The sequence below is a fragment of the Hipposideros armiger genome, unplaced genomic scaffold (genome assembly GCF_001890085.2).
Source record: "Hipposideros armiger isolate ML-2016 unplaced genomic scaffold, ASM189008v1 scaffold_354, whole genome shotgun sequence".
Lineage (NCBI taxonomy): Eukaryota > Metazoa > Chordata > Mammalia > Chiroptera > Hipposideridae > Hipposideros > Hipposideros armiger.
Window position 1 is genome coordinate 1,030,530 of NW_017731704.1, and position 22,092 is coordinate 1,052,621.

General features: G+C 34.5%; 1 protein-coding gene across 4 annotated transcripts in view; it reads right to left on the reverse strand.

Annotated features, from left to right (window-relative positions):
* Window positions 1–22,092, reverse strand: part of GNAT3 (G protein subunit alpha transducin 3) — a 52,666-nt gene that overhangs the window by 11,499 nt on the left and 19,075 nt on the right. For all 4 annotated transcript variants that reach the window (XM_019661579.1, XM_019661578.1, XM_019661581.1 and 1 more), the window contains 2 exons: window positions 15,331–15,488; window positions 8,112–8,240 (listed from right to left, as the gene is read on the reverse strand). In XM_019661579.1, the coding sequence (XP_019517124.1) occupies window positions 8,112–8,240; window positions 15,331–15,488 (287 nt within the window). The remainder of the gene's footprint in view (window positions 1–8,111; window positions 8,241–15,330; window positions 15,489–22,092) is intronic.

Below are 22,092 nucleotides of genomic sequence, written 5' to 3' on the forward strand. Positions count from 1 at the left end.
TAGATTACTTTGATCTGAGTCTAGAACATAGATTTGATAAGGAAAAGACTAGAGGCAAATAAAGAAATAATGGGGCTTATGTAATTGTTTAATCACAAAATATTACCAAGAAGCATTCAAGCTGTACAGCGATTTCAAAGGTAATAACTATACTTAGGGTAATAAATGTCAATCAGTTGACTTATTAAAGATAATTGAAAATACAGTACATTATATTTCTCTATACTTAACATTTCACATATCAACCAAGAGGAGAACAGATATATAGAAATAAAATTCTTCAAATATACTTGTATATAGTGTAGATAGATCGATAGATAATGCACCAATGCAAATCACTCCATTCAGTAGATTGAAAGAGAAGATGATCACAATATTCAAAATAATATTTAAGAGTTCATAAATAATAGTTATGTGGTTTAGAAATTTAAATGTGTCAATAAAGACTATTGTATGTGCTGCTGATAGCCAAACCATCAACAGCTTCAGACTTGCAATATAAATGAAGGAAGAGGATGGAGTTTTGACTTTAAGTTTATATTATGTGAAAGTTAGCCAACAAATATAATTTTTAAAAATCAGTCAACATTCTTATGGAATAAGAATGCATTCAGATTATGCATTCAAACTTAAATTTTAGTCAATGTTTTGTTAACCCATAAAAGTAATTTTAGTCTTTTTTAACTTTAAAAAATAGAATTTTATCTATTACTTTATTAAAATTGCATTTATTAAAATTAACTGTAAAGTGTGGGAGAAATGGAAATAGTTAAGATCATAACATTTATTTCCTCTATAAATTTCCATATCACCAATTGTAATGTTTTAATCTTGTTTTAACATAAGACAACTGATAAGAGTTTACTATTTGCTAGACATAGCTACAACAATTAACTCATTTAAATGTTACCATAAACTGATAAAGTAGTTGGATTCTTATTCCTATTTTTTAGATGAGCCCTTTAAACACCTAGCCCAAAGCTTATTAATTCAACTAACATTTGTTGAGGCTGCTAAGTGCCAGGTGCCATGATAGGTTCTGTAGGAATGGTAATTATGCTGTGGAAGTTGTTAATCTTTCTTGTGAATCTCATTAAGTTTAAATCTATTTAGGTAGACCAGAAGTCCCCAGGTAATACATAGTTTCTACAATTAGCTATCAAACACTCATCAAGTAAACTGCAATTATTCCTGTTGAGTCTATCCTTCTTGCCTCAGGTCAGACAGTAGTTCTATGTGTTGTCAGACAGGTCACTGGGCAAAAATGTAAAACTCTCCCCTTTCCAGGGGTTTTGTTCCATTCTTTTAATGCAGAAAGTGTAGACCATCTGGATTCTAGGTGTTCCACATGTTCTCCATTTAATCATATATAAACATATGATGAATCATTTGTTGGCAAAGAAATGTGATGCTGTGATTGAACAAAGATGCATTAACTTGTGGATTAACTTGATGAGTTGAGGATGGAGTACACATCACTAGGTTTAAACTCCTGGTGGGCTTTCAAGCTAAAACCACCCCTTGTATTTCCATGCACTAAATTCTAACATATAAGAACCTCCATAATCCATTTCCTTTTTAGCTCTAACTCTCTCCTCAGGATTTTCTTCCATAGTGGGCATCCTATAATGGAGCGCTAACTAATCATGGAACCAGGACAAAGGTCATGGGATGAATGCAATATTAGTACTAAGTTCAAATTCCACAGTAGGGATGATAGTGCAGTAGGAATCAAATTCCAGGATACCTTGATTAAGTTTTGTCCACTTAACAGGGCTTGGGTTAGTCCTGTTAGCATTTGTTTGGAGCTCCTGTTTCTATGCTTTCAAGGCCAGCTAACCCATTTCCATCCGTTCTGACAGATACTTTCTTCCTATAATCACTTTAATATTTTCAATAAGATTATATTCAAATCTTGCAAATCTGAGAATATTCTTCAGGTAACTTTTGATAACTGCTCAGATTCCCTGTATGGTAACTAAATATTTTACCTCAGAGAGGATAACCTTATTTGTCTCATGCTGAAAAGTTTTTAATTTTTAAAAGAATTTTTACAGGGAGTCCCTAGTAATAAAAACGTTATTGAACTGAAATGCTCATTAGCAAATCAGACCAATGGCTGGAGTTTTGCTTTTATACTGACTCTCCTGGATATTACGTTAGTCCTAATAAAAGTTACACTATTTTTCCTGCTGCTGTAGTCATTTATTTTTTAAACATCTCTTTTCAATTTAGCATTTCCTCTAATTTTTTTTTAAATTAAAGTATATTGGGGTGACAATTATTAGCAAATTTACGTAGATTTCAGATGTACAATTCTATATATTACATTGTGTATTCACCGCTGAGTCAGTTCTCCTTCTATCACCATATATTTGATCCCCTTTACCCTCATCTACCACCCGCATTTCCTCTAAATTTTAATTTCAGGTGTATTATAGAGGAGTTAATCATTACATCATATTGAAACAATTTGGGGATTTCCAAAGTAGAGCAATTACTTATTACATATTTCACTGAAGAAGTATTGTGTGTGTGTGTGTGTGTGTGTGTGTGTGTGTGTGTGTGTGTGTGTATGTGTGTGTGTGTTCCATCATGGTCATTCTGTAAAAAACTCATATGCTTGCTGATGAACATTTGGTTTGGTCAAATCTATATGCACAGTTAATGAATGGACATGTGATACAGTTTGAATATCCTTAAATTCCTTGAATAAGTAAGGTAACCATATGATATTGAATGGAACTTGCATCCCAATATTTGGGTAAAGGGTTCTTGTCATTTTGTAATACATATTTCCTTATTAAGTCTAATATTAAAGTTAGGATTCTTAAATTTAAACAAAATTAAGTGCCTGAAATATCAATTACTTGACCAGTCATGCTTTTAAATGACAGCTGAACACTGATTTGTTAAATTGCCCATAGTATTAATATAGGCAAGATGTCAGAGTTTTATGACTTTATATTAAACAGTTGACTAAACAATTGAGTTTATAGTCTATTTTAAACAGTCGGGAAGCTGCTGAGTTTATGGGTTTAAGATAAACAATTGGCAAAATATTTACCACACAAGATTATTCATACTTCATATCACAATAGGTTATTATTCAATAATCTGCCCTTTATAGTGCTTGCAAAATCATTACATAATGTAGGATAGCTAAAACTCAATAATGCTATTGCAGCTAATTTGTTAGATGATTTTGCTCATCCTGTAAGCATGTGACTCTCTTAGAAAAATCATACTTGCTGACATCTTCATTTATTTGACCACAGAATAATAAGATCTAATCTGAGTAGAAATTCATTTAAAACTATTTTGTTGAGTGGGATTTATTCAAGATCTTTGGCTACATCTCAATTGGTATGACTGCTTAAGATGGCTACATCTGACAGGGCCAACAAGTGGATCTGTGCCATCGCTACCCAACCATAGCAAAATGGCCTAACCAAGTCTTTTGCTTGTGCCCAGCTCTAAAATTCAGGGTAGGTACTTGCAGACACAAAGTATAAGAACAGAGATCATTCTGAATTCCTTAATTGTTTGTGGTTAATAAAACAAAATCAAAAGGAGTTATAAAGGTAAGGTAGCCAGGGTCTCTAAACTTTTGTAATTGTTAATTGTTAATAACATTGTATACTTTCTACTAAGTGTGTGTGTGTGTGTGTGTGTGTGTGTGTGTGTGAGTGTGTGTGTGTTTAGAAGTTTAAATGCCCACTAGATATTTCTCTAATTATTGAATAATGTAAGTAATTAAGTCATTAAAATAAATTACATCACTAGAATAAATTACACATTATAGTATATAGATTATTATTTTGGTAATATTAACCATGAACATACTGGAAATAGATAGTATACATGAGTTACTGCTCTATGAAACCTAATAGAGAATAACAAAGCTAAGTATAGCTTCTGTGTAGACACCAGACTCATTCATTCCTGAGCTAATTCCTACCCCAAAAACATGAACATAGTCCATGATTCAACTTTAAATTCAGTAAAATTATAATTTATTTCATATCTGATCCACTCAAAAGTTGTTGAAAATAGATACGTTAAATTTACAAAATCTAAAGCTCTATGTTGTAATATTTGCTGACCTTTTTTCCTTGATTCCCTTATAGTTTTATGTTCTTTCAATTTCTGTTTTGTGATCATGGAGCAATTAAGGAGAAAGTGACTTCTCTATAATTGTTTAATAAGTCCTGTATATCTATAAATTCTTTGTTCTGAGGAATTATTTTATAGCAATAAATGGGCTCACATTTGCATTGCATTTTCCATTTATATAGTACTTTACTATCTGTAATGATAATTTATTTTATCAATTTGACAATTGGAGTTCTGGTTTGGTAAGAATTCTAAGATAATTTCCATTAAATTAGTTGATACATGAAGGTGATACAGTACTTTAGCAGAGATAATTTTTCACTTTGAAGTTTCTGTTTAAAACCCTAGAGTTCTGTAATTTAATATGTAAATTAAGTCTCTAATTTTAAATAGTCATAGGATGATTTATGCTATGTGAATACAAATTGATGCTAATGTAATATATTTTAGTACCTAACCACTTACTAAAATGAAGTTGAAAGGTACATTATTTTTATACTTTCTATATAGAAATACTACAAAATTTTATACTACAAAAACCTGTATGCTTTTGGATGATTCTATTCAGCACTTTCCCCCAAAAGGTGATTTAACTGTAAGATTTATTAAGGGATTAATATATCTAATTGCTATGACTAAATTTAAAAGATTAAACTTAAAAACATATTTAAATGATTTTAAAGAGTTCCATAAAAAAATATAAGTGTGTTTTTTATATATAGTAAAATTTAAATATTTTCAAAATGCTAATGTTTAAACACTTTTTTAGAGAAATTCCATGCATTCTCATAGAAGATGGCTTTAATAATACACCCTCTTGAGTAAAAAAGAAAGCAAAACCTATTAAGGAAACAAAAGAGCTCAAAAATCTGTTCTAGTGAATGACAAAGAGGTAATAGTAGTGTAGTATAAAAAATGTTATGTCAAAATAAGTGCTAACTGGGCTTCACAATCCATTTCACAAATACCATACATTTTGGCACTGATACTGTAATAGAGAATTAGCAAGACCTTTCTTATTCCTTCATAAGGGGCAGCAATATATGAAAGCAAAATAGGAAAACACCTACTTATATAACATAAGACAATGCTTAACAAAAGTAACCACAGAGCTACAGGACAGTAAAATGATCATGCACCAGTGGAGGTCTAGAGGTATAATCTGAAGAGGCCTATTAATAAGAAACATGTATCCTCAAAACAATGCTTTAATTTTTAAATAAATTAATGCAAATGTATCCTACTCAGAATATTTATTTTTAAAATTTACAAATATTTATATTATTTAGTACTGGATTAAATGGATGTTCAGAAATGAACATGATTTCTGAGGTTTTGTGTGTTCATTGACAATTATCACATATCCCAGTTTTAGAAGCACAGACATGTGAAGTCCCACAGAACCCTTCCAACTCAAAGATACCTCATCAACAAGCTGTCATTTCATTTAATTCCCTTTTCCCGCTTCTCTCTGAAGGGTATTATGAATGACCAACAAAACTGGAAGAAGCATCTACTTTATAAAAAAAGAGTGGATTCAAAACCCCAATAGCCCATCAATGATATGCAGCATAAGAAGTTAGAATTCTGTGCATTCTAATCACATTTCTAGCACTGCTATGCATTATCTTGGGGAAATCTTTCACTTTGTTTGGCTTCCATTTCTTGATTCTTTACCCTACATACTGATAGCAATGCCCCATTCATCATGTTACAATGAAGATGTAAAGATAATATACATAAAGTGTTTGGCATAGTACATTTCTTCATCCAACAAGAATCGACTGTATGCCTGCTCTGTGCTAGCCCTGGTGATAATTACAGAAGATAGAGGAATAAACAGATATGGCCCCTGGCCCCCTGGAGCTCAGAGCATATGAAGCAGAAACAGAAACCAAAAAAAAAAAGCAAAATGATAAAGAAACAAGATAATTTCATATATTAGTAAGTTTTTAAAAAGAGAAAAAAAAAATATTGTGATATATCTATGGTGTCATGGCACCAGCTCACACTGGCATGGCTAGTAAGAGCTGTTTGCTTCCATTTCTCTTCAACTCTGCATTTAGTGACACCATATTGGTAGGTTGCAATTGGCCATTGCCATAATATTTATACCAAAGAAATCATCAAGGGCCACAAACCAGCCTTTCCCTTTCCCCCTGCCCCTGAGAGCCTGTTTACCAGCACACTGCTGTGTGGTAGTAACAGGGATACACAGGGTTGATTAATAGACAGGATGGTCAAGGCTCACTGAGGAGATAGCACTTGACTTGAAGACTTAATGATAAGAAGGAGCCAGCCCTCTCAGAGATCCAAGGTCAGAGCTTTGAGTCAAAGAAAACAGCAAGGGCAAAGGCTCTAAGGCTTGGAATGTTCTAGAAAGTGATTAAAATGTAAAGATAATTTATGATAGTGACTATTTCTGAGAAGATACTAAATCGGTTGTTACAGAGAATGACGAGGGTTGTGAACTTCTAGGAGTTCAACATGTGGCATTCATGTTTAAAACTGGTTTATGATCCAGACAATCTAGGGTCCAGAAAATTCATTAACACATGCAAGATAAGCTAACATCAGGTTATAACTTTCTGCTAGAACTTTATGTCATCTAATCTTTACAGCAAACTCATTAGACAAGAAGAGGAAAGGTAACCTAGCTCCTCAACAGCTGCTGCTAATGAATAAAGAGCCTGGGGTTGGAAACTCAGTAAGACTACACCTGGCTCCTAGTCTGTGTTTCAGTGAGAAGTTTGGAGAAGAGGAGGAGAATAAGAAAAAAAAAAATGGAGTGTGCCAAAAATGCTTTGACAGGCTTAGGAGGGGCAGAGGGGAGAAGCAATTGGATGTGGGATCTCAAAGGAAAACCCAAAAACTGAATCAAAGAAAGTTGTTGCCAAAAGGACCAACACCACAGTGATGACAGGACTGAAGAAACGTCTATCTCAATCTTTGCGGTCCCTTTATGCTGGTTTGATTGTTGTCTCATTTTTCAGAAAATTAACTATCTGTGGGCCTGAAATTTATGGATACATTTTGAAGAACTTTCTTCCATATTAACTTGAAAATATCCTGGCCATCTATGTAATAATTAGTCTAACTAGATATTATGTATCACCCATTTTAATACTTAAAATATGTGAAAGTTTTTATCCTGCTGAAATAAAATTTTCCTCACAAATTGATGCAAATAATGTGTCACTTTTTTTCTAGGTTTTCTATTAGAAATATTCACATTGTTGCATACGTGAATGGCTTTAATTATATTTTATTGACTCTTTTCTTTACTAAAAGATAAATCTAGAACCTGGTTTTAATGTTTAATATTCCATCTTATCCACAATTCAGAGGAAGAGATGCTTACGTGTCAGGGGACAGTTTCTAACACTAAGGTATGGATTTCTATTTCCTGGAATAGTAATTGAGAAATTTTGCAATAAAATTTCTAGGAGAGTCTTGATAATGCAATGGCAATGAAAATATAGTGGACTCATTTTCATACCCAAACAATGCTTATAAAACAGGCCTTGCTGTTCTAGTAGATACCATTACATTCAAATAATGCTCTTCTCAATGATTTGCATTTTTAAATTAAGGAAACAAATTAATAAGACTATTTCAAGCAAATGGGAGAGTAGGAAGGCAAAGGAAATAGGATCTCTGGCACCTGTTGCTGAAGTGTTATTTAAATATATTTCCTTTTTTTTTTTTTTTTCCAAAGTAGAGTATCAGTTTCAAGTATGGGGAAGATAAAATTGAGCTCCCAACTGCTCAAGACAGGAGTATTTTTCTTGGAGATAAAGATGAGACTCAGGATGAGGGTTTACATGCAGGGCTACAGGAGGGTAATAGAAGAGAGTGGTACAAAGTAAACTGGGCCTAGTGAGCATGCCCAAGGACTCACTGCACTTGAACATGGGCTAGCGCTTTTCTCTGTGAGGAAATGTGGAACCTGATACATATTTCTGTTCATAGTTAGAAAAGATATTTGATCATACCTGAAATGCAAGTCTTTAAAGGAGAATTGAGTTTCAATGATTCCAGTTGTTTTCACTCGAGAATGTAGAACATCTTGCTCATTGGGAACATATCCAGGAGCTGTTATTCTGTCCAAATCATTAAGGTAGCTAATAAAAACAAAAGAGAAAATAGCACATATGCTTTTAACTTTGCATGTGAATATACCAGGATTCAGTAAAAATGACTTTTTGTTTAGGGTCCATTAGAATTATTAAACTCCAGACAGACTGGTGATTTTCCAACTCTGCGAATCAGAATTACAAGAGCCTGGTGATTGGGATGTTGCTCAGTGCTGACGGGCACACAGCTGGCTCATGGGGTCGGGTCTCTTTTAAAGGTAGATAGATACATGTTGCCATAGCTTGTATTTTATCATGTGTGATAAATTTGTTGGTGGGTAGATAGACGTTTGAGAGAAAAGTTATCTTTATAGAAGTTTCATCATCCAAAAAAATGCTACCTTGTAATGGTGGTCACTAGACTAGTCTCACAAATGTTGTAGTTGGTATTTAGGCACTTTGAATTTTAAGAATGATTGGTCTTAACATTATAATTTGAAAGCTGTTGTGTTGTTTCTCCATTGGCTGTCTAGCTTAGGACTCTGAACAATTTTTATTAAGCGCCATGATTATATCCAGTTAGCTCCATAAAATAAGAACCTTTGACTTTCTTGCTGATTCGCACTGGAACTAATTCATAAAATTGCTGACCCACTCCTGAGCCAGCACTCCTGGGGACAGAAAGCTGAACCTACACACTGTAGCCATTTCTACCTCCTCTTCCATCAGTACATTGTTGTCTCACTCTTTCCCTGAAGCCATATTTAAAAACCCTACTGTTACCAGGCTGAATACTGTCTTTTCTTTGCCCACAGGATCTAGGAGTGGTAAGAGCCAGGAATGAGTGATTAGCTGTGTGGTCTAGAAGAGTTTATTAGATTAGATAAAAGAACCCACTCTTAGTTTCATCCTTGAAACCAGATAATGATTTAAGACTAAAACAAAGTGTTTTAATGCTTTATAAACAGTTGAAAACCTCTATTCTAGACTTTTAATGCAAAGGCTTTCATAGCTTAGCAACTTGGCTATTTCTGTGAAATAGAGATAGCAATAGCCTGGTAAGGCTTTTATGACAAAATTGACTATACTATTTAACCAAGTTTACACAAAATCTCCAACAGAAAGATCATGATGGGCATCCATCCAACCAGACAGAATTTGAGAGATAGAATCAAACTGAATATTAGTTATTATTCAAAAGTTGAATTTTTCAGGGACTAAGTTGTAGAGCTGTTATGTCTTAGTACCTAGCACAATGCGTTAAAAAAACAAAGCTATTTTATCATTAAAAAAAATAAATTCAACAGCAATATATAGAATTTATTTTAGGAGGGTGTTTCTGTTTTTGAGTTGAAACAAATTAAGGATAGACAAGTGCCCCAGAGGGATTTTGGCCAAGGGAAAATAGACAATCACTCTTTAGAAACCCATGAGTGTATAATGTGAAAATTTATCACCATTTATTATTCTAATAAACTTTAACATTTTTTAAAAGGAGACAAATGAAGATATAAATATATCACTAAAAAGTACAGAAAAACTTTTCTAGTTTATCTATTTTCTTTTTTTATTATGATAGGGAATGTTCTTTAAAAAATTTTTATTTTAGTGTATTTTTTATTTTGTGAATCAAGTTTCTTTCTAAATTCTATATTGACTATGTCTGCATATGTGGTAGGTATACAGCTGGTCATTTAGTTCATGCAGAAGCAAAAACAAAACAAAAATAAAACAGAAACATACCTGCCATGATAGAGATTAAATTCATTGTAATGAGCTAAATGAATGCTTTGGTAAAGACACGTTTTAATGTACTTTTATTTGCATGTATAAATGATTTCAAGCAAAAGAGAAGCTTTAGCAGAGTGACAAATTTGCCTGCAAATGCTTGTTTTAATAAACAAATATAGAATTTGGATGCTAAAGCCTGTGGTCTAAAACTTAAACCAAACCAGAGGCCCTAAATACATATAATTCAAATCACTTAAAAAAGTCTAACTCTTTTTCTAATCATGTAAAATAGTATTTTTCCTGGTTAAGTCTATGCTAAATTTTAAAGCATATGGAATTCAAATGGCACACTAGACAGCCTTAATCGGTGAACCATGAAGTATTAATTAAAATCTTTTTGATCTGTTTTGATCTGTTTGCCAGATGCTTTTCTTTCAGTTTGCTAGTAGTGATGGGGTGAGGTGGGGTGTTTTGTTGCCAACAAACACTGTTAAATAGAGATAGTTATAGACTGGTAAAATTTTTATGACACAATTTTCTTACACTGATTAGGACTCACCTCAGCCTCAAATTGAAGTCTTTACATTTGCGAGAATTACAAATATTTCACTTTCATCAAAAAGTGAAAGGAAGGAAGAAAGAAAGAAAGAAAGAAAGAAAGAAAGAAAGAAAGAAAGAAAGAAAGAAAGAAAGAAAGGGAAGGAAGGAAGAAAGAAAGAAAAGGAAGGAAGGAAGGAAGGAAGGAAGGAAGGAAGGAAGGAAGGAAGGAAGGAAGGAAAGGAAGGGAAAGAAAAAAGAAGAAAAAAGGATGGGGGAAGAGAGACGAAAGAAGGAAAAGAAAGAAAAAAGAGAGCATTGCATTATATAATGCATATTAAATAGACATAGATATGGAACTAGTTTTAAAATGTGAATATCATCCAGTATTTGAGAAAAATTTGCTGTTGATTTCTGGAAGAACACAATAGCCATTCAACTATTTTTCTTAGCAAACTTTTACTTAATATTCCTTTTAAGGACCCCCTAAGAGGAAAAAAACAACCCATAAAAAAGTTAACATTTAGTCATTTAAATTTTCTATGAAACCTTTCTTAGACATATAGAAGGAGGTAGGAAATCAACTTTTCTATTGTTATTCTACTGTCTTGCAAGTCAACCTGGGTAGTTAAAAACCATGAAAGTATGGGCTCACTCACAAGATGGGAGCAAATAGATATTATGTACATGTGTTTTTCTTGAAAAACAGGTAAATGCTTTTCAGTGCAGGGGAGAGAATTCCCCATAACTTCTGGCTGTGAAAGCCAGTTGAGACTGTGGCTTTAATACAACTTTATGATGTGATAAATACTCCCAGTGTAAAATACATACCGGTATGTGTCAAAACAAAGAACAAAAGCTAAAACTAAATATTAGAAAGCCTAGAAAATACAATAAAATGTCCATTTTGACTATACAATATGCAAACATCTTTTGCTATCAAACAGCAAAGAATTTGGTAAACATAATGATAATATAATTGTAAATACATTCCTTACAGTATTTTAAGGAAAAATCATGTTTAATTAATAATGTGTATCCAAAGCTCATTACATCTATCTATCTATCTATCTATCTATCTATCTATCTATCTATCCATCTATCTACTGGGTTGTCAGAAAAGTCATGACATATTTTTTCTATGTTTTTCATTGCAAAAATGCATCATGACTATTTCGACAACCCAATAATTCATTTAACCTTCTCTTCCTCCTTTCTTAGAACTTTAAAAAGCAACATTTTATGAGAATATTGCATATTTCAGTTTCTTATTAAATGTGACTGTCTTTATCGATTATTTATATAGAAAACAATGTTTTCCATATACACAGAACCCTCTCAGTATTAAAATGTGACTAGGGACCTTATAAAAACAGTTCTTAAATGTTATATAATCACAGGATGATATCCATTCTCTACCTTATCACAGAGAACAAGAGCAGAACTTTCCTCCAATGGCAATGTGCCCATCAGGTTATGCCATTTAAAATGAACATGATAGTTCTAGTCAAGATGGTAGAGTGCTTGTGTTTGTCTCTTCTCATGACCACAACAAAATTACAACTAAACTACAGAACAACCATCATCGAGAATCATCAGAATTCTAGGTGAACTGGAGCCCTACAATTAAGGACATACAGAAGAAGCCACCTCAAGAGTGGTAGGAGGGGTAGAGACATGGCTTGAGCTGGCCCCACACCCATGTGTGACCATTAAGAATCAGGAGGGATATATCAGCTGCTGAGGCCCCCTCTGTAGAAGGTGAAGGGTCCCAGTCTCACTCCAGACTCCCCAGCCCAGGGTTCCAGTGCCAGGGAGAGAAGCCCCCATAACTTATGGCTGTGAAAACCAGTGGAGACTGTGGCTGAGTGAAATGGAAGGATTCTGAGGTCCCAGGCTCTCCTCTTAAAGGCCCAATGCAGGAACTTACTTACTGAAAGACTCAATCACCCTGAGTGCAAGATCTGGGGCAAAAACTCAAAAGTTGCTAAGGACATGGGCAGCAACTCAATTGTATGGCTTGAGAGTGAGGGCTGAAGGGGGAACTTTCTCCCAGACAGAAGTGCAGTCAGAAGCCATTGTTTCTTTAATGAGCAATCCTTCATCCTGATGTGAGACACAGGTGGTCGCCACATCTAAGTCTCTATCAACCTGGCTAACACTCTTCTCCCAACCATAGTGATTTTCTCCATTCAATTGTGGGCATACCCAAGCCACTTCAAGTGGATTTTCCATACAAATGTCCTTTCTTGGCTCATGCTGTGGACTGTCCTAAAGTCTCTCAAAGACTCACAAAACCCAAACAGGCAATATCTGACTTTGGTGTGTCCCACACCTCTTCCTGAGCAGCCCCAACCCTGGTACTAGTGACAGCCAGCCTCAGTTTGCAGCTTGACCTCACAAGGCACTTCCAGGCCCAGCATGGGTGGTGGCCATCTGTGTATTGCTTTGTGGCTCATGTCAGGTGGCCCTGGGTAGGGCAAAGGCTGTGTGTGGCCGAACTTGGCCTGTGATGGGGCCGCTCCTAGTAGACCCCAGAGCTGGCACAACTGGTGATCAGCTCCAGACCAAGCTGGAGTATCATCTGGCCGCCTCCAAGGATGACACACCCAAATGGCAGACTGGGCAGGCACCAGAGACCTGCTAAAGCAATTCCTGCTTTGCAGGGTCAGTCCCTGCACAACAGATTCTCCACTGTAGTCATGTCCAGTCCTCACAAACAATCAGCCTGAAGGTCAATCCTTCCTACTGATGTGCAAGCTAACCAAGGCTCAACTACAACAGGAGAACACACACAACCCACACAAGTGACACACCTGGAACATCTGGTTCAGGTGCCCAGAAAGACTGCACCACTTGGCCCCACAGAACACCTAGTCTTGCTAAAACCAAGAGACATAGCAATCCTACCTAATACATGGAAATAAATACAGGGAGGTAGCAAAAATGAGGAGACAGAGAAAATAAAACACAGAACAAAACTCCATAAAAAGAACTAAATAAAACAGAGAGAAGCAATGTACAACATGCAGAGTTGAAAACACTGGTTATAAGGATATTCAGTGAACTCAGGGAGAACTTCAATAAAGAGATAGGAAACAAAAATGGAGATAGAAAACATTAAAAAAGGAGTAAAAAATAAAGAATACAATAACTGAAATAAAGAATATATTAGAGGGAAACAACAGTAGATTAGATTCCCTACTTGATAGCAGAGGGTCAAATCAATGATTTAAAAGATAATGTATCAGAAAACACCTAATAGGAATTGAAAACCTATTTGAAGACATAATGACAGAAAACTTCCCTGGCTTGGTGAAGGAAATAGGCATACAAGGCAAGGAAGAACAGGGAGTCCCAAAGAAGATGAACCCAAAGAGGCCCAAACCAAGACACATCATAATTAAAATGCAAAGGTTAAAGAAAAAGAAAGAATCTTAAAAGCAGCAAGAGAAAGGCAGTTAGTTACCTACAATGGAGCTCCCATAAGATTGTATGCTGATTTCTCAACAGAAACTTTCCAACCCAGAAAGGATTGGGTGGAAATATTTAATATGATGACAAGTAAGGACCTACAACCAAGACTACTCTACCCAGCAAAGCTATCATTTAGAATCAAAGGACAGATAAAGAGCTTACCAGACAAGAAAAAGCTAAAGGAGTTCATCAACACCAAACCAATTACAATCAAATACATAGTAGTAGAGTTATAATTTTTTTGTTTTCATTTTTTATGTCACTATATCTCACATAAATATAAAAATTGCTTCCTTTTAGTAATTGCATGTTTTAAAAATCATATTCTAATGATAGAAATGACTCTGGGTGGTGAACACACAATGTGATATATAGATGATGTATTACAGAATTGTATACTTGACATTTATGTAACTTTGCTAACAATTATCACCCCAATAAACTTTAATTAAAAAAAGGTATTCTTCTAAAACCAAACAGTTGTTATCAAATATTTATGAAGAGGGGAATTAAAATGATAATTTAACACAAAGACTGGTGAGGCCTGAGTATGAACTAGTGTTTTACAGGGAATTACAGAAAACTGTGATTCATATGTAGGTCACATGGTTCAAAACACTGCTTTGGAAGAAGAGATGGGATGACAAAAGAGATGAATAATTGGTTTTGATATGGTCTGAAGTGAAGGACTATGGGGCTGACAAACTGGTGGTCCCATTATAGATGTGAAATGGGGGGAAAAGAAATACTACAAAATAATTAATTGAGTTCTGTGGAAATAAGATTACAAAATGATTCTTGAGTAAAGAAATAGAGAATTGCTGATTTGGCTTGGAGAGCTAGCTCCAGGATTTCACTCAGTGCTTGAAGAAATGCTTTCAAATTCTAGAATCATTCTTTAAAGTTAAACTATTACTTATAGTTTGTTACATTATGATCTAGTTGTATAAATAAGCAACACATCTTCTAGAATGATGGATTTGGGAAATGCTGCAGAGAGGATCTGAAAAAACCATACTACAGGAATATTTGGTTTATATAATAATACAGTTAGACACATAAATGACTCAGCAGTCAAGACCAAAGAGTGATGATATTAAGGATTGATGTCAATGGGGATGCCAAGTGGAAGAACACAGGGACTGGTCCTTGGTCTAACCTGTTCAACCCATTTACTAATGACTTTGAGGAGATAATTGACTGCCTCCTTATCAAACTTGCTAGGAGAGAGAGTTAATTCATTTGATATGAGACCAGCCTATATGACCCGCAAACCTAATCACCCAAAGGTGGGCAAATTGGGCGAGTGGGGTAGAAGGAAAGGGGGAAGAGCAGAGTTATAATTTTTAGTTTTAAATGTTTCAATAATTCCTGTCCAAATGCATTTACTTACTAAGCTGCTGAGTCGTTGAGCTGATATTCCGATGACCTTTGAAAGCAGGCCTGAATTCCTGGATCTCTCCACAATCGTTTTATTACCTCGGCCAGTTCAGGTGTCATGCCACCATCTCCCAGGGTATTTGCCATTGCACAAAGTTGTTGTTGGTCTCCCTGTGGCAGTGGTTTTGTGACAAGAATGAAAACGTGTTTTTATTTGGAATCACGTATCTTTTTTTTTTTTTGTAAACAGAGCATTTCCATTGGATGATTTTTATTTTATTCTTTTAAATAATTCCATTGAACATATATTCAACATATCTTAAGGTTAATAGAACTGAGGTTCTTTATAATGGCTGGCTAATGCACAGAAGAGTTTTCCATTGCAAAAACTGTGAAAAATTATATGGAGAAATTAGAATATTTTGATTTATATCACTAACTTCTGAATATGATATGAAAAGGGATAACAATAATTTGGTGTAAGTCCATTGAGCCCTCAGAGGGTCAAAATGCTAGTAAACAGGTAATGAATATGATCTAAACTGGCATTTTATTTTCCTTTGATCATGGCCATGTTTTTTTCTAGGAAATAAAATTCCAAAAATTAGAGTAAAAATGGAAAATAAAATGCAATACTCTAAAACTGTAGTTAAAAATTGATATACAATATTATTTGCCATCATGTACCTCTTTGTAATCATACTAATAAATAATAGTAAACATTTTGAGACACACAAAGTTTTGAACATCCATGTAAGTGTTGTTAATTGCATGCTTTTGGGGCAAATCAATAGGGCAGAGGTCAGACTTCATTAAGAAAAGAGGAGAAAAGAAAAGAAAGTAAGCATTTTCTTAGTCTTGATGATATATTTGGAGCTGACAAGAGCGGAAAGAAATACAAGTACGTCGAATAAATAATATACTCCATAGTTTATTTAAACTAATAATTAAAACTGTTTTATGACAATTGTTTTTCAGATTATGAATTTAAATTTCAGAATAATTATTGACCATGATATGAGACCAGGCAAATGAAAAAGTCTAGGGTTAGATTCTGGTTGTCAGACTCTAAAGCCCATGCTCTTTCTTGCACATATTGTTATATTTACGAGACAATGAGTGCACGTACTATCTCATACAACACTCACAATAACAGTCATACAGACACTATATTTTTTTCATGTTACAGATGAGGAATCTAAAACTAGGAGGTCAGTTTGCCAAACCAATAAAAATGATAAGCATCAGAAGAAGAGTCGAACCCAAACATACTTTGTACACTGTCAGGTGGCTACCAATGAAATACATCGAAAAAGAAATTGCTGCTTTTCTGATACAATTTAATTTTTATTGTTTTAAATTGATGACAGGTTTATTTCACTGTTTCATTAAAAATCTACTCCTCATCCTTCTCCTCTTTTTGTCCCTCCTCCTCCTCTCTCTCCCTCCCTTTCCTCAAGAAAAGAAGCACTGGACTCCTTACTGTTCTTGAACTCACCAAGCCGCCAATTTCAGAGCATTTGACTGTCTGTTCCCTTTGTGTCTTTCCTGTTGTTCACTTCCTACTCCACTCAGGTCTCTTCCCAAATACCACCCCCTCCGGGATACCATCCATGGCCACCTATTCTTCCATTCTTTCTCGAGCCCCTTACCCTCCTTCATTTTTCTTCATAGTACTTACTTACTGCTTATGTACCGTATTTGCTGGCGTATAAGACGACTCGGCGTATAAGACGACCCCCTAACATTTCCACTCAAAATACAGAGTTTGTTATATGGTCGGCTGTGTGCGATTTTGCGAGTGTGGTAAAATCGCATAACAGCAAAATCGCATAACAGCCGAGCATACACCCAGCAGTGCTGCTGATGCCTGAACGGTATGTGGAATGAAGTGGGCGGGCATCGGGAGGCCACTATGGCACGGGGCAAGCACTATGGGCAGTCTATCTGAAGTGTACCTGGCGTATAAGACGACCCCCCACTTGGAGGCATATTTTTCAGCGCCAAAAAATCGTCTTATACGCCGGCAAATATGGTAGTGCGTATTTCTTTATTTCATATCTTTTACATTAGACTGTAAGCACTTGAAGGCAGAGATTTTGTTTATTTTGCTCATTTCTACATCCTTAAGACTGAGAACAGAACCTAATACATAGTGTGTGTCCTTAAAATATTGTTGAATGAATAAATCAATAAAATAAAAATGCTATTTAGCTCAGATGATGTGTCCTGGAAAAGCTTTAAGGGATCTCAAATAATTTCCCATTTTTCAAATAGCTCCAAAGAGGTTTGAATGGCATCCTGAAAAAAATGTATTCCCTTATGTTTTATTTGGAAAAGCTTGGGAATTATGGTAGTTCTAAAATGGCTCATTAAAAGTTGCATAGTTCTGGAAATATAAAGCAAAATATATATTTTCTCTACATATTACCCTGAACTTCCTCATCAGTATTACAGACCTCAGGTGGTCTTAGAACCTCATGAAACTCATTCTGAACCCTAGAGTCATATTTTCAAAGATTGCAGAAAATATATGTCAAAGGAAAGAAAGAATATCGTAACTAGTAACTTGGGGAACTGCTAGTTTAGAAATGCCTTCTTTAGGGCCAGCCTAGTGGCTCAGTTGGTTAAGAGTGTGAGCTCTGAGCAACAGCAGTTCGAGTCCCGGCCCGAGCTGAGCTGCCACTGAGTTGCCAACAGGTGGCAGGATGGCTCAGCTAAAAAAAGAAAGAAATGCCTTCTTTGGTGTGACAGACTTTTGGAGCCTTTGAATACTAATATTGTTTGCAAATTTCCAAGAATTTGGACAGTATGTAAATATCTCAGGGCTATTTGATCACAGAAGTTTTATCATAGGACATCTTGAGGAATCAATGCTCTTTGGTTTACTTTGTAGGGAGCTATGTCAAAGATGGTTACAAAATACCCAAATTGTGTGATAGAAGTGTTATAACTTTCAACATTCTTTTATGTTTGTTTAGTGGCTATTTCAGATGTTGTAAAATAGAATATAATAATATTCAGAGGGGATAAATAGAAATTTACTAGATGCCTTTCTTATGCCCCCTTCTTGTTTCTTCAGCTTTACTCTCTTTACAAGCTCTATAGTCATGAAATTAGTCTATCAAATATTAAACCCAAATAATTAAGGACCTGCTCCCTTTCAACTGCAGACCCCATCTCTCTCCTACTCCTTGATTATAGTTCCATAAGTTGTCCTGAAACCGTTTCCATATCCTCTTCTCATTTCTCAACACACTTCATTGTATTCTGTGTCCAAACTCTTTGAAACCTCTGTCATTATATTCCCAATAATCTGTACATTATTAAATCCAATGGATTATTTTAAATATACTTCATTCTTGATCTCTTAAGATCTTTCAACATATAGAACCTACTTTTAGAATACCTCTCTTGAATTTTGTGATTCGACACACTCCTTGTTCTCCTCTTACTATTCCAAGCTTTCTTTTTCCTCTGTAATGACCAGAATACTTGGAGTTTTTCAAAACTGTTACCTAAGTCTCTAGTCTCCCTAATTCTCTTCTCCATCCAAGCCCTAGTTTTTTGCCATCCCCACTTTTTAGTGTAAATTATATGCTGCAGTGTATGCCAATAACACCAAGATTTAGATCTCTACCCAAAATGGCTCTTTTGACCTTCAGAGGTACATTTTTAGCGACTTCACACCTGTGGAGATCTCACAAAGCTTACACAAATTTAACATTTCCAAAATGAAACTAACTAGTACTCCCCCATCCCCACTAGGGATAGTATTCCCTTTCTCAGTAATTCTTTCTAAGAACGAGGAGGCTCTACCTCCACACTCAACTACGATGCCCTTTTGAGATAGATGATGCTTTGTATTTGCTTGTTCAATATCAGTCTTTTCTCTCTTGAGGGCAAATACTATTTCCATCTCATTTATTTCTGATTTCGCAGTATATCCTCAGTGTCTAGGCAGACAGATGTCTGCCACATAAATAATAGTTTAATGAAAAATTTTGTTTTCAAATGATAATACATGTGTTGACTTCAATACATAAATTTTAATGAGCCTATATACAAAGTGATTATTGAAAAGTGGTAATACCTAATATTTACTGGGAGCTTACATTCTGCAATATTTTGTATTAAAATGGATTTCTTATGTTTCTGCTTTGTTCTGTAACAGCCATTGTAACTCAATAAGGAAAGCACTAACATTTTGTGAATGAATAAACTGAAATTTCAACATTAGGTAACTTGTCTAAACTTACATAACTAGTGACCAAAAATCTTATGTAAATTTTCTAGCAAGACCCTTTCTCTATTTGAACAGCAGTCTGTGTGATAATGTACAAATGGTTGTGTAAGAATATATAACCTGGTATAAATAAACAAATTGAAAGATAAATAGAAAGCCATATGAAGTCATAACTCTGAATGGCACACGTTAGGTAAAATGTTCAGCAGTTAATCTGTTGAATACACAATTTAAGCCAGACATAGAATATGCTAATCTTAAAATCAATTACTAAAGAATGTGATTGAAGCTGCTGTCATTTATGTTTGTTTAAATAAAAATATAAGCCTGACAATGGTGATGTTTGATGAGGACATAGGTACTCCTGAGAAGTTGTGCTAATTGCTTAATACTGCTTACATTACTCTGTTTATTCCATTCAATGTACAGTGTGAATAAATAGCATTTATTTTTGTTTATTAGTCAGTATAATGGCAGCATTGTGCAGAGTCTATTATCCTTACCTGAAAGCCGAGATCATTAAGATTTTAACCAACAGATTTCAGGTCTTTAGTTGTTGCAAATAAATTTGTATCACTTATTTGCAAACGCTGGGCTGTATGAAGTGTATAATATATTTAAATTAATAGCAATAGGCAAGGTTGTGATTTCCAACTTCAGTGATGCAAATAGATGGAATATTATACATGCAAATTAAAATGTTGAATCATTCTCAAATGGATGTAGAAGTAATACCTGTTTCAGGGACTATTACTGTTTAAAAGAAAGAATATGTAAGAAATATTCCTAATCATTAAAAGTATTTTTACAAAACACCTTGTGTAGGGAGAAGCTCTCTAAAGGAAACCAGGAGAAGTCGGTTATATTCTAAACTCCAGCAATTTAAGGGAGGTCAAGTTGTTAATCCTCTTTGGCCTTTATTTTTTTGTATATTTCTGTAAAGGGATTATGCCAGTTTTAAGGGCCAGTTTAAAATCCTAGGTTCTTAGGAAAAGCCACAGTAGGATGATAAATATACTACCCTTAAATAAATGATCACTAAGTCATAGAATGATAAAGAATGAAAGGGCATGGAGTTCAAGTTCTACATGTTCCCCTTGTCCATGTGAGAGGAAAGCTGTAACCTAGAGAAGCAGATGACACTGGAGCCAAATTGTGGCCAAGGCTAAAGATGGAAAGAGGTCCTGCAAGAACGTCTGGCTCTGCTTTACGAACTATTTGCCCTAAGGACATTGCCATGCTTTTTGTCAGAAAGGGACAGAACCAAATGGAATTTACCATTTCCTTTAAAATTAGCATTATGAGGGTCCTCAAAAAACTAAAAATAAAACTAACATATGATGCAGCAATTCAACTTCTGGGTAGTTATCAGAAGAAAACAAAAACACTAATTCATAAAGATATATGCATACTCATGTTCATGGCAGCATTATTCACAATAGCCTATCTATGGAAGCAATGAAGTGTCCATGGATAGATGAATGGATAAAGAATTTGTTATATGTCTATATATCTATATCTATAATCTATATCTGTATCTGTATCTATATCTATATCTATCTATATCTACATCTATATATCTATATCATCTATATCTATACCATCTATCTATATTACACACACACAATGGACTATTACTCAGCCATAAACATTAATGAAATCTTGTCATTTGTGACAACATGGATGGACCTATAGGATATTATGCTAAGTAAAGTAACTCAGAAAGAGAAAGACAAATACCATATGATTTCATTCATGTGGTGGATGGGTGAAAAGGTGAAGGGAAATAAGGGTAAAAACTTTGAATTATGAAATAAATAAATCATGGGATGTAATGTACAGTATAGGGAATATAATTAATAGTATCATAATAACTTTGCATGGTGACAGATGGTTACTAGATAAATTGCAGTGATTACTTCATAAGGTATATAAATGTTGAATAACTATGTTGAACACCTGAAACTCATATAATATTGTACGCCAACTATAATTTAACATAAAAAGGAAAAGAAAGAAAAAAATTAGCAGCATGAAAGAGATCTTTTTCTTTTCATCCTAATGGCCTCCAGTGGTCATTTACATGGTCTAAACTACTGGCAAAGTGAAGAACAGGAAAGTACAAATGTCACTTTTTCTCTATGCTTACTATACTGTTCGTCTCTATTTTTATTGTTAGTATCACAAGGTTTCTAAGAATTACAGTGGGGACAGTTCAAATGACACCTGGATGCAATCAGCTGTTCCTGGCGGGGAATACAGAAATGGGTGAGCTCTTCCTATTAATTGTACACAATTACTCTTTTTTTGGGGTGTGGCTAACTATTGTTCTTTGGATAATACTATATGTTTCAGTTGTCAGCTAAAATGGTTCTATAACTTTGCACATAAGCTATTTTAAAGCTAGTGGGTTTTAAATATATTTTAATGTAAAATAATTATATTACAAAATATAAAAGAGAAGAAAAACAAAACTCTTTAGTTGCTACATTATAAACAAAACTATGGCTACTTGAGTATATTTACTAT